At 37.6% G+C, this 13,008-nt stretch overlaps 1 protein-coding gene and 1 long non-coding RNA gene across 2 annotated transcripts; both read right to left on the reverse strand.

The window, feature by feature from the left end:
• Nucleotides 1-579: 579 nt before the first annotated feature.
• On the reverse strand, nucleotides 580-1,526 carry LOC139126038 (uncharacterized). Its single transcript, XR_011550440.1, has 2 exons — nucleotides 1,439-1,526; nucleotides 580-1,061 (listed from the first exon to the last, which is right to left on the reverse strand). It is a non-coding gene; the product is annotated as an uncharacterized lncRNA (long non-coding RNA).
• A 76-nt stretch (nucleotides 1,527-1,602) lies between these two features.
• On the reverse strand, nucleotides 1,603-7,830 carry LOC139125976 (vitellogenin receptor Yl-like). Its single transcript, XM_070692050.1, has 5 exons — nucleotides 7,727-7,830; nucleotides 6,960-7,173; nucleotides 3,461-3,625; nucleotides 2,073-2,344; nucleotides 1,603-1,614 (listed from the first exon to the last, which is right to left on the reverse strand). The coding sequence occupies exons 1-5, from the start codon at nucleotides 7,793-7,795 to the stop codon at nucleotides 1,603-1,605; spliced, it is 732 nt and encodes a 243-aa protein (XP_070548151.1). The 5' UTR covers nucleotides 7,796-7,830.
• Between the last annotated feature and the right edge of the window lie 5,178 nt (nucleotides 7,831-13,008).

The raw sequence follows: 13,008 nt of genomic DNA on the forward strand, positions 1-13,008 counted from the left end.
AATGAGCGGCAATTATTTTGCTCTGTTCTTTCCCGCCGTGATTGCAGCGATAGGCTCGAGCAAGACCTGTTCCTCAAAACAACAACCTTGACACTTAAGTATGTAAACAAGCCTGTGCCAAGTCAGAACCTCGGCGTAGCAATTGTACCCGGCGGCGATGATAAACCAAAATATCATTGCACATCAAACCTTGTTGCCAAGGAAAGAACTTGTATTCCGTCAAACATCACATATTTAAATTAATCATACTTGACATACTTTGTTTTTGCTTCTACTTATAACACATGCAATAATAACAGAGCTCCGTTCCGCGGCCGAGAGTGCAGACGTTGTGCTTGGGTATTTGCACTTGTGCTTAATAAGAAAGAACACGACATGACATTGTTTTGCCATTGAAGGTGTCTTAACTACATTTACTAAAAGATAGGTTTTCCATCGTGAATGTCGCCAAAGTTTCCGAACAAAGATGCAACAAATATTGAGAATGACGTCATCTTTGTGAATAGTTTACCGGACTGGCTATCAAGAACATGAGTAGCATTGACTAATGTTCTTTTTAATAAAAAACAAGACATGGGATTGCTTTGCTAGACTAAAGCATATATTTATTCATTAATAGAATCAAGAAACATGCAAATGCTTTGTTGTTTTTTACAACAACAAGACAAGGTTTAGAATCTAGAGCTGAAATATCACAAAGACATTCTAGCAATTTGATGGTTTAATAACAGCAAATTTGAACAGCTGTATTTCGGTTTTGCCTCGCCTCATGAAATCGTTGTTTTAATCAATACAGATATATACTGCAATAGCTGCGTTGAAGGATATATCTATGGTGGAAAAGTTCAAACGACTGATTAAACTCTACGAATACAGAATATTGAGCTGTGGATGACAAGAAATCTAGATTGAATCTTTCACGTTCTCCAGGTGAGCTTCATTGGTGTTGATGTTTCCGGGGGGATCGTACTCGCACGCAATCTGTGTGTCACTGTCGATGTCAACAGTATGGGCACAACCAAGGTTTACACTGTCAGCCCACACCACCTGGGTAAAATGACCTGATGACGAATTGAAGAAATTAAAGTTTTTAAAGTTTTTCGTTTTATCGGTTGATTTGTATGTATACTTGTTTTGGTGTCACATGTAACAAGCCGCGACGATAACTTAATAAGTTTTGTCAAATGTGTTGTAGCAGGAATGTAAGTGTTGGATTTTTTATGTGATGATGTCGCCTGTCGGTCAACTATTTGTTTCTGTTGATGGCACTCTTTGAGGATTGATAGACTAGTCTACGGTCATGCATGGGTGCATGGAGAATTCTGGAAGTTGCAAGATTTTTTTCTAAAAATAATTGAACAATTGAATATATTCAGACGTTAATCTGAACAGATACACTATTTGGTGCGTTAGTTTATTGGAGGTAACAGGAACTCACCGACAGTTCCAGTGCTCTGTGTGTAGTTTTTGAAATTGTAGTCGACGATCTCATCATACCACATCTTGGTCAGGCCGAACCCTGAAAAACAATTTGACGCTGACGCTGAGTACCAGTCATACAATTGTGCGTTTCTCTGTGGAAACAAATAATTTAGCATTTTTCTATGGTTTGACCTGTAAAATAAACAACTGTCAAATATTTGGATGAATTAGTCACAAACGTTTTACAATGTGACAGACGTAGTCATCGAAAAACTTGGTCATAATTCACTTAGATACAGACTTGCAGCGTTTTGGTGGCATCACGCCAAGTCTGGCACCCCGTGGACAGTGACTTTATTTTATAAATTAAAAAAAAAACGCTTTTGAAACCAATAAACTCCTATTGTTCTTTTTTGATGATTAAAGGTGAATATAGTTTATCAAGCTACACACTTATCGTGGTTTTAGAAAGAAACACAACTTGGATCTGTCAGTTAGTGATGTCGACCACGGAATAGTTCTTTGGCGTAGAATTTGAAACGTTGCCAGGAAAAAGAAATCTTGAAAACATGAATTAAAGGTACAATTTCTAAATTCAGTACGCGTAGATCATATGACCAATCAAACAGGCACCCGTCTCTGTGCAGTACCTGTGCGTCAGCTATGGGCATTGACATCAGGGCCAAATTCTCTCCTGTGAAGGTGTGTTGGAGTCCGCTGGTGGCGGCGCTGTTTTCAACAGCAGTTGTCGCTTGAGTTTTCATAGTTGCACTTGTCGTCATCGAAGGAGAGCCATGAAGACATCTGAAGTAATTGTGAGCAGCCAGCATCTGTGAGTCGAAAGAGGCGGCGTTCTCGCCGAGTTTACTTTGAGAAGGGACTGGACACTGGCCATTGGCTGTGCCGTACTGCTTGCTGTAGTCTGTACCAAACAAAAAAGAATTGACGAAATTTCGTGGTTATATATATATGTTTCGCAAAAGAACAGCTATGAATACTTTGCATTAATAAAGCAAACCACGATTACACTTCAGTAACTATGGGTAAACCAAGCTAACGAAAGAGCGAGATATACTTGAAATGGCTTATATACTTGAAATGACGTCTAGGCATGGCAGGGGTTGCTTGTAAAATTAAAAGCTCGCCCATGTGTCCCACATTGTTTTACAGAACTGCAGGGCCCAGGACCTCTCAGCTCGACAAGAGCTCCTCACTGGTCTATCGCCATGTCAGAATAGTTTGCCGCCGTCCCAGAACAATATGACCGTGCAAGCTGCTCTCTGAATTGTTCAACTCCACGTGTCCCCACCTGTTGATGTCAAATATTGACCGTGTATATTTGTCCACTCTTAGATTGTATTAAACGGTTACAGTCTCTAAATAAGGCCCTGATAAAGGTTTAGCATAACGACGTTTTACGCGGAAAGGGCCCCAGCGTGCAAGAGCCCGTACGCCGTACAACATGGTCCGCAAAATACAATATCAAAAATTATGATCGTCATATGAGTATTTTAACTGAAAAAAATCTTCTTAACATGTCACTTGTAAACGACCCATGCTAATCAAGTGCATTCATATCAGTTATTAAACGTCTATAGATTAACAGATATAATTGCTAGTTTGACATTGAAAAATACACGTTCATAGTTTTCTCATAGATTACCATGTATAGCGAATAAACATCGATGAAATCTAAAAATTACATTTTTTGTAAACGCATGTATTTTTACCACTGCAAGCAAAGTACATTTACGCGAATTATCACATACATATGATTTGATATTTTTTGGACAAAAGCATTATATCAGCCATATTTTGCCTTCCTTTTGGGAGGGGAACTTCAAAAGTATAGCAAGTTTGTGAGGGGATAACAGGAGGGTCATTTATTTTCATGCAAGGATAAGGGGAGGGTCACTAATTTTTGTACAAGAACTTTTGAAGGGTCACTATTTTTTGAAGCAGCGGTTTCGAAAAAAAAACCGCCCCCTGTAATTTATGTCTAGTCCCTAGCCTAGATTAGCTTGATGCGAAATCTTACCGCAGCTATTTTCATCACTGCCGTCTTCACAGTGCCACAAGCCGTCACAGATCTGACTCTCCTGCAGACACTTGGTGACACCGGACGATCCGACGGTTGCACAGCTGAACGGGAAGTCGGGGTCGTAATTTGAACACAGAGAATTCAGATATGGTTCTGTATGAACTGTAGGAAGATAAGAGTACGGTAAGCACAGGTCATATCTGTTTGACGATGTTTCTACACGTTGCCATGCTTGTAGTTATTTGTTGGTTTCAATTACGGTTTTGTCAATCTCAAAAATGCATTTTCATTTCATGTACACAATCATAACTCACACGTACACGTATATTTTTTTTCATTATTTCTCACGTTGAAGTAGACGAATGTCTCAGATGTAGTAGCAAAGTTCCTACTGAAAGGAATGCAACATAACATTCATTCATTCATTCATTCATTCATTCATTCATTCATTCATTCATTCATTCATTCATTCATTCATTCATTCATTCATTCATTCATTCATTCATTCATCGGTGATTTCTTAAAGCTTTCTTCCACTAATCCATTCATTCATTATTCATTTACTCAGCTAACCCATTCATCATTCACTCCATCCATCAACCTATCGATCCATTCACCCATCTTTTCATTTATTCACTATTCATTCACTCATTCTCTCAAACCACCATTTACTCATTAATAATTTCATTCATTCCAAAACTCATCTTTATTCATTTATTCACTTATCTATTACTGATTCATTTATTCATTCATTGATTCATGGATTCGTACTGTCGCCCATCCATCCATCCATCCATTATAGTTGACATATCATCAATCTATCCATCCATTCATTCATTGACTTTTTCATTCATTCATTCATTCATTCATCCATCCATTCATTCATTCATTCATTCATTCATTCATTCATTCATTCATTCATTCATTCATTCATTCATTCATTCATTCATTCATTCATTCATTCATTCATTCGTTCATTCGTTCATTCGTTCATTCATTCATTCATTAATTCATTCATTCATTCATTCATTCATTCATTCATTCATTCATTCATTCATTCATTCATTCATTCATTCATTCATTCATTCATTCATTCATTCATTCATTCATTCATTCATTCATTCATTCATTCATTCATTCATTCATTCATTCATTCATTCATTCATTCATTCATACATTCACCCATCGATTCATTCATTCACTGACTAGTTCATGTTTCATGACAATGATAAATTTCAAGAATACGTTAGTTTTTTGCCAATCGCACTTGCCACAGCTCAGTCACCGTAAGCAAAACTAATGAAAGAATTCACAAGTAATAAGCGATACTCAATGTTAGAATCAAGAGATGTTCTCGACAAACAATGTGTTTTGTAGACTTACATTCCAAATTCACGGGTAAACTATTCCCAAACTTAGAAGAAGCGTTCAAATGATGACATCTTGTACCTAAGACTGAGTTCTCGGCAGAGTTCAGTTGAAACAAATTTGTACATTATCAAACCTTTTTTTCGTATTTATTTTCCAATAAAAAGATATATATTTTTGTACAATCTAGGTGAAACATTTATCCCATGACATATCATGAATGATATGCCGTTCTCATAAAATGTCGCCAACAACTATTACCACGACAATAAAGCGTGTGCTTAATTTGGTGTAAAATGAAATTACAATACAATTTTCAAAATGAGACCGTTTAACATTTTTGTCCGAGGTAATAGATATTAAATGTTACGGATTAATATACCGTATTGAGATGTGTCTCTCATACAGTAAATGACAATGAAGTCGAGGTGAGTATTTAAATTATGTGACGTCAGTTGTATACTTCAATTATACATACATACACACACACAAACATCCATCCATCCATATATCCACCAATCCACCCACCCACCCACCTCACATACATACATACATACATACATACATACATACATACATACATACATACATACATACATACATACATACATACATACATACATACATACATACATACATACATACATACATACATACATACATACATACATACATACACACATACACACACACATACACACACACATACATACATACATACATACATACATACATACATACATACATACATACATACATACATACATACATACATACATACATACATACATACACACACACACACACACACACACATACATACATACATACATACATACATACATACATACATACATACATACATACATACATACATACATACATACACTCACACATACACACACACATACATACATACATACATACATACATACATACATACATACATACATACATACATACATACATACATACATACATACATACATACATACATACATACATACATACATACATACATACATACATACATACATACATACATACATACATACATACATACATACATACATACATACACACACACATACATACACACACATACACACACACATACATACATACATACATACATACATACATACATACATACATACATACATACATACATACATACATACATACATACATACATACATACATACATACATACATACATACATACATACATACATACAATATGAACGAAGAGGTCCAAATCTTATGAATTTCAGTATCAAGTCTGTATCAAGTCAGCACGTCAGCAACCCAGTATATGCGCCGACGAAATACTTATACGTTATCTTCGACTATTCATAGCAAATAGAACATCTCAATATAGAGCATTATACGGCTATTTTAGCGAAATACTAGCGTTGACACTGTGTTCGAGGTTCGCACACCGTACGATTCGCTATTGCTCTTGATGCCCTTGACGATAAACACCAACGCTATTATACAGCGAGTTCAGAAAATCCCCGATATTTGTAAATGACCTTTTATCAACAAGCTAACGACTCGCTCAAAACATTTGATAAATAGCAAACCTCACATGTTTCTCTAAAATGTGAGAAAAAAAACGTCACATTGCATAAACCGTATTCTCCGTGGTTAGAAGTTTTGGTAATGAGCTCCTAACACGTACATATACCAGCAAAATCCAGCGGGTTTCTTTGGTCAGATCGCCATCAGCATACAACACTATTTAAGGTCTGTTGTATGCGCCAACAAAGTGAAATGCTTAACTTACACTTTTGTTCAAGCTTTGCTTGAGGAAATTGCATTTCATTCTCTCTTCAAATTAACAATTACGAAATAGGAGAGGTGGTACGACATTGAGTACCAGAGAAACTATCAAGAATATCAATACGAGACTGTAAATTCAACAATTATATGCATCATATATATATAGCTCGCCGGGGAAAATTTATTTTCTCGCCTACCTGTCACGGTGTCGGTGAAAATCATTTTTTATTTTAGGAGCTTCAAATTAAGCCAAAAAAAGCCGACAGACTAGAAATACCGTCAGAGTAAGAGGGATCATGGAATACACCGTCCCCCAGTAGCTTTTCTTTGATAAAGTAATTACCTGTGCAACCCTCTTCATCTTCCCCGGTGGAGCATTCGTTATTCCCGTTGCAGACCTGGCAGGTACCGTCCCCGACAGTCTTGCCGGGGCAGTACAGGCACATCGCGTTGTTGTTGCAGATGTACGGATAGTCGGCGCCGAAGAACTGTTCACAGACAGAACTCTCCTGCACACCAAGGGCGCGTCGTGCATACACTCTAGCGCCTGAAGTTTCCTGTTGTAAGAATAATAATTCAGCCTAGAACTTCTTTCCACATTTTGTTATATTTATGTCAGATACCAGTCGCAGACGCTATTATACTGGATACAATACACGGCATCGTTCAATTTGTTCTCACGAGTCAGCCAATGTCAATACATAGTAAAATTATCGTGCATACACAGAATTAAATTTTAAATGATTGCCTCTGCCTACAACAAATGAACTTGACAACAAAATGTGAGAATTTTGTATCTATACTCTGCGAATATATTAAATGCGAATATTAGGTGTCTGTATTAAGGCAACTTACCTGATCACAAACGGTCAACACAAGGCAAAAATAATATTTGTCGACCTGACACAGTCTATAGTTTCTCTCTCTCCTCTCCTCTCTCTCTTCTCTCTCTCTCTCCTCTGCTCTTCTCTCTCTCTCTCTCTCTCTCTCTCTCATCTCTCTCTCTCTCTCTTCTCAGTGTAATTAGTTGACGATTCCAGATTATAAACGGTGTTGTAACATTACTGAATTTTTTTAAAAAATCGAGTATAAGCAGTTGCTAAAACTTACCTGTTTGATGACAGCCCCCCGAACAACGCTTGCTAAAAGCGACACTGTAAAAACACCAAGCAGTTTCATCGTGCGGCGAGTTCAACAGCAGTTATTGCTTCAAACGTAAGCCTGTGAGCCAGCGCGAACAAGCACATTTATGGCCTGGAGGTGCAGGAGATTCCATTGGTACCAAAGGGGGGCAAGGATGTAAGAGTTTATGCAAATCAGACGACAGACAGGTACATTGTTAACTCTTTTTTCACTTTGTTTTCCAACACAAAGTGATGTTTTTTGGATTATCTAGGTGAAACGAGCTTTAATCCGATGACATATAGTAAATAATATGTCACCCTCATAAAATGCCGCCGACAACTATTGCAACGGCAATAAAAGCGTATGCTAAATTTGGCAGAACATGAAATTACCATACAACGATAAAAAAATAAGTCCCTTTGAAATTCTCTTCCAATGTAATAGATTATTAAAACTTGTCCTGGTACCAGTTCCGGGAAACAGTTTTAAGGTTGAATTTATGTTATTGATCGATTTCTGACGCCATGCCGTGAATGTAAATGTAATGTAGATAGATATTTAAATGATATGACCTAAACAGAGTAAGTAAATTTATATACGTGCATATATATATATATATATATATATATATATATATATATATATATATATATCGGAACTAATTTGGGATAATTGGATAATGAAGTTATGCCGATTTAATCCACAAATATATTCATTTGCTTTTCTTTTTACAATGAACCCTTCTTTTTATGAGTAATTTGCAATATTGCAACATTCAGCTATACGGTACGCTTTTGAGGAATTTGAAAAATATGAAATCCAATTATCCCAAATGAGTTCAAATCGTGTTGTAACATATATACACACACTTTATCTATTTATATACACTTATTATACATGTTTCATTTCTAAATGAATTGCGTAGTCGATGTCACCGCTTTTGTTAAAGTAATCACCGACTTTGATAACATCACACGCGTACTCAGTAAAAAGTAAACGCGTCGCGTACCAGGGTGAGATTGTGCGGGCCTTGAGCCATATACCAGTAAACTCTAGCGTAGCTCACTTTTTCTGTTGTATAAATAGCCATGACTGTGTTTTTAGGAGAAGTTAGCTTTTGAGAATTTGAAAGGAGAGAGAGAGAGAGAGAGAGAGAGAGAGAGAGAGAGAGAGAGACAGAGTGTGTGTGTGTGTGTGTGTGTGTGTGTGTGTGTTGCAGACAGGCAGATGGACAGACATACACACCTGGCAGAAACAAGACAGGAAAGCCAAAAACACTACCAAGGCTGAATTGGTTAAGGTACGTAACATGGAGAATGAACCACAGCATTTTAAAAAAATTTCAACAAATTTCTAAACTGCTGCGTTTATAAATGTATGCTTGGGCGGTGATATATGGAACACACGACCAAAAAGAAAACGATCGCGTTTTATGAGACCAATAGTCATTTAAATTCTGCCCGGGACAGTAAAATGTAAGCAGGTCGTTCCTCGTTTTATATTAGGCAGAGAAAAAGAATATGATCGCCATTCTATTAATAAGTCAGTTCGCGACCAGTATAACTCATCGTCAGTTGCCTAATCTGCAATTCTGTTCGTTTGAACAGCGTCACACCGCCGCTATTAGGGACCGTGGATAATTACATTTTTTGTAAAACACGCGCACGGTAAACGCAACTTCTGTGTTTAGGGGGAGGGGGTTGGGCTTTATTTCGATTACCGTGCGCAAAAATCGCACTACAAGTTTTCATATCGCAACATCTCGCGACACGTTTTTTGTATCACAAAATATTGCGCTATATTGTTTGGCGTGCATGTACTAGGTCAGGCCAGTACGGCACCGGCGCTACACCAACACTCCTTTGGCATACATGTGAATCAGTGCACGAGTGAAATAACGTAACAATCATTTTGGATAAACTGTTTCATACCTTTCATTTCATTCTATTGATTGCGTCATTTGGCGCTGAACAGAGATGATTTTAAAGGGGTTATGGGAGGCAGTATATGTGATTTCATAGCGACGTAATTACCGATTGTTGGTATGCAGATAAAGAATGAGGCTTGGTTGGATTTTCGCACTTCCAAACTTTCGTTTAGGGGAGGGGGGTTGAGGCCAAACGCACTCAGTTTCGTTTACCGTCCGCTTGTTTTAATTATCAACGGCCCCTTACCGTTATAATGAATTCATAGACATCATATTTATGATGTCTACGCAGTCGATGGCTGTGCATGTGAAGTAAATCGCTGATATACCTCCGATGGATTATCTTCCTTTGGCCACCGTCCCTATGGAGGGACGGTGCTTTGGCGGAAGTCTTCGAATCGTGTAAGGGGTAACGTAGAATAACTTGAAGTGGTGTCTTCACTGCACGGTGAAACAGCCCTAAACAGAGCCACATACACTTTGTCGCCGCTATTAACTCTCAGCTTGTACATAGAATATTTTACGATATGAATAGGTGGGGTGTCTTTCCGTAGAGATAAATCAGTAAAGTTAAATAAAAAGCTGTAAAGGTTGGAGTTTTGCAGACCATGATGATATGTATCGTAGACGCAGCGCCTAAAAAAACGAGTACGAGGCCATTTACTCAACGTGGGTGGCTAGCTTGCAAAATTAAAATAAGACATTGTGGCAGGGTTTATTGTATAATGGTAACGAGGTGAGTGTAACGGATATTGTTTACACATTTTTTGAACACAATTCAATGAGAGACAGACAGACAGACAGACAGACAGACAGACAGACAGACAGGCAGACAGGCAGACAGATAGGCTGACAGGCAGACAAGCAGACAGATATCAGTCGGAAGGGGATACAGTTTTATAATTTAAAGTTGAACGAGAATGAAGCAGACTGATTGTATCCCAAATTGAAGTGTACGTACATGACAAGTCTAAGTTACATCTGCTGTTGACACACCTGTCGACTGCGCATCGCAGGTTGAGACAAATATATACATAGCCGACGTTGTTGTGTAGAATGAAGATCTATGACGATATATCAATCATTTTCTTGCCGATGAACTCATCCTTACACATGACAGTTCCTAACGCGCCTATTCGCGCAGTATGTTACAGCCTTCCGCGTCCTATTATTTAGGGGGAAATGGAGGTTTTTGAAGAAATCAACTAGCTTAACATTTTGAACACCCGAACAATATCAATGAATAAACCATTCAGGACCCCAATGTGAAGAAGTCTGTCATCATCGACGTTCACGCATACAACACCTGTTTTGTCAGCGAACAATGGCGAATGACAGCTGTTGTCTTTTCTGATGCACGTTTCTGATTAAAAAAAAAATGACCTAGACACAACAGTACCGGCCTATATCACTTACTCCATGCGTCCACGCTCGCAAATACAGGGTTTCCGTTGTTGACTTCTAAACTCCGTTGTACGAGGCGCGATGTAATAGTATAACATTTGAAACTGCATTTTTTGTATTGAATTCTGCGTGTCGGAAATTATTTTCTTGCTAAACTAGGAAATACATTTCACCCAATGCAATTGTCAAACCGATGGCCCATGAAATTTTATAACCATTTTCCGTACAGTGTCAAATTTAAGACTTAATTATTAGAAGGTAGTCTATTTACGTAAGATTCCTTTAGGTACAAGTTAATGTTAATGTTTGCGGACTTCCACAATGAAAGTAACTTCCCGAACATTAAAGGGACAAAGTCGGCCATTTTTCATGAATTTTGTTTGATGCTAAATACTACTTATTTTGTTAGACATGTTGGAAGATACTGAATGAATAGGTGACCATGCATATGTTCGACCTCTGTTTTAGTCACGATGCATGAAACCGAAGAAAACAAAACATACATAATGATACCAGTGTTTCAATCAGGGGAGGAGTAGTTTTATTTCACTGGAAAATGTTGTTAATTTTCAAGCTGAGTCACTCATGCGCAAGAAATACCATTAAAGTTGTATATGCCATATTGACTAGCGGCTGGCACCATCTTTTTGCAAGATGTCGACGAATTGAAGTTTATTGTCAATTATTGCTTTGTTTGTTGTACACACGAGCAATGAGTAGATTAAACACACAACTTAAGTGGAAACAGACGTGACCTGATGTGAAGTGGGTCACACCTGAACTTAATTCAAGGGTGTCCATTGTTTATGCACGGAAAATAAAGAGTTGTTTCGATCAAAGGAAACACGATCCTGTCAACACGATGTGTCTACTTAAACTAATGCATTCGTTTGAAAGAATCGTGACTTTTCGGCAGCCATTACATGCTCCGACATCGCACGAATGGTAGTAAGGGCTTTCTCTCTGTAGTTATGATCTGAATATTAGAATCATTCTTCCACAGAACCCGTGTATGTATGTATGTATGTATGTATGTATGTATGTATGTATGTATGTATGTATGTATGTATGTATGTATGTATGTATGTATGTATGTATGTATGTGTGGTGTGTGTGTGGTGTGTGTGTGTGTGTGTGTGTGTATGTATGTATGTATGCATGCATGCATGCATGCATGCATGCATGTAACTACCTACAGTACATATCTATCTATCTTTATCTATCTATCTATCTATCTATCTATCTATCTATCTATCTATCTATCTATCTATCTATCTATCTATCTATCTATCTATCTTTCTATCTATCTATGTGGCAATATATGTGGCTTGCGCGTCACCTTGTGTTTGTAAATGTTTGACATATCATCAAGCAATTTTAAGTTTGGTGTGTGCTAGTACAACTGAACATGAAGAAACTTTCATTATTGGTATTTTTTGCGAAAAAAATGCACGGAATCTGACTGTATTACTTACACAATCGGGTTTCAGCTAATGGCGTTTTTTACAGTTACTTGGTGGAACGTGTATCTGAAACGTGATAATTGCTGTATACGAAAGTTCGTTTCCACGAATGGTTGAATGAAATTGTGCCTTTCTCGATCGTTTCTGGGACTGATAAATGTAAGGTCTATTTAACGTCTCTTTAAACATTATTTCATTTGCTAACCTCTTTATAGGAATGTCAGTCATCGCGCACACGAGCCTATTGAAATTTGCAAAGGAGACTTTTTATTTAAACAGCTTGCTTTGAAATTGATCAATAACGTGTCAAAATACCAAGCAATATTAGCAATTTAATTTCTCGGTTCTCGTTATTTTTGTAATCGATCGAGTGACACCGAACCGCCCCGATGTAATGAAGTGTGTCCGTTCATGCACAAGGGGTTTATGTCGGCCACATTGAATGATTAATAAGTATTTGATACGATAACACG

This window comes from Ptychodera flava (assembly GCF_041260155.1).
Source record: "Ptychodera flava strain L36383 chromosome 3 unlocalized genomic scaffold, AS_Pfla_20210202 Scaffold_26__1_contigs__length_13983176_pilon, whole genome shotgun sequence".
In the NCBI taxonomy this organism is placed as follows: Eukaryota; Metazoa; Hemichordata; class Enteropneusta; family Ptychoderidae; genus Ptychodera; species Ptychodera flava.

Bases quoted from the DNA above. Each gene is read 5' to 3' on its own strand.
- LOC139125976 (XM_070692050.1), bottom strand. From the start codon at position 7,795: ATGAAACTGCTTGGTGTTTTTACAGTGTCGCTTTTAGCAAGCGTTGTT. The intron at 7,174-7,726 runs GTAAGTTTTAGC...TTCTTACAACAG, and splicing joins GGGGGGCTGTCATCAAACAG to GAAACTTCAGGCGCTAGAGT. The intron at 2,345-3,460 runs GTAAGATTTCGC...TGTTTGGTACAG, and splicing joins CAGTGATGAAAATAGCTGCG to ACTACAGCAAGCAGTACGGC.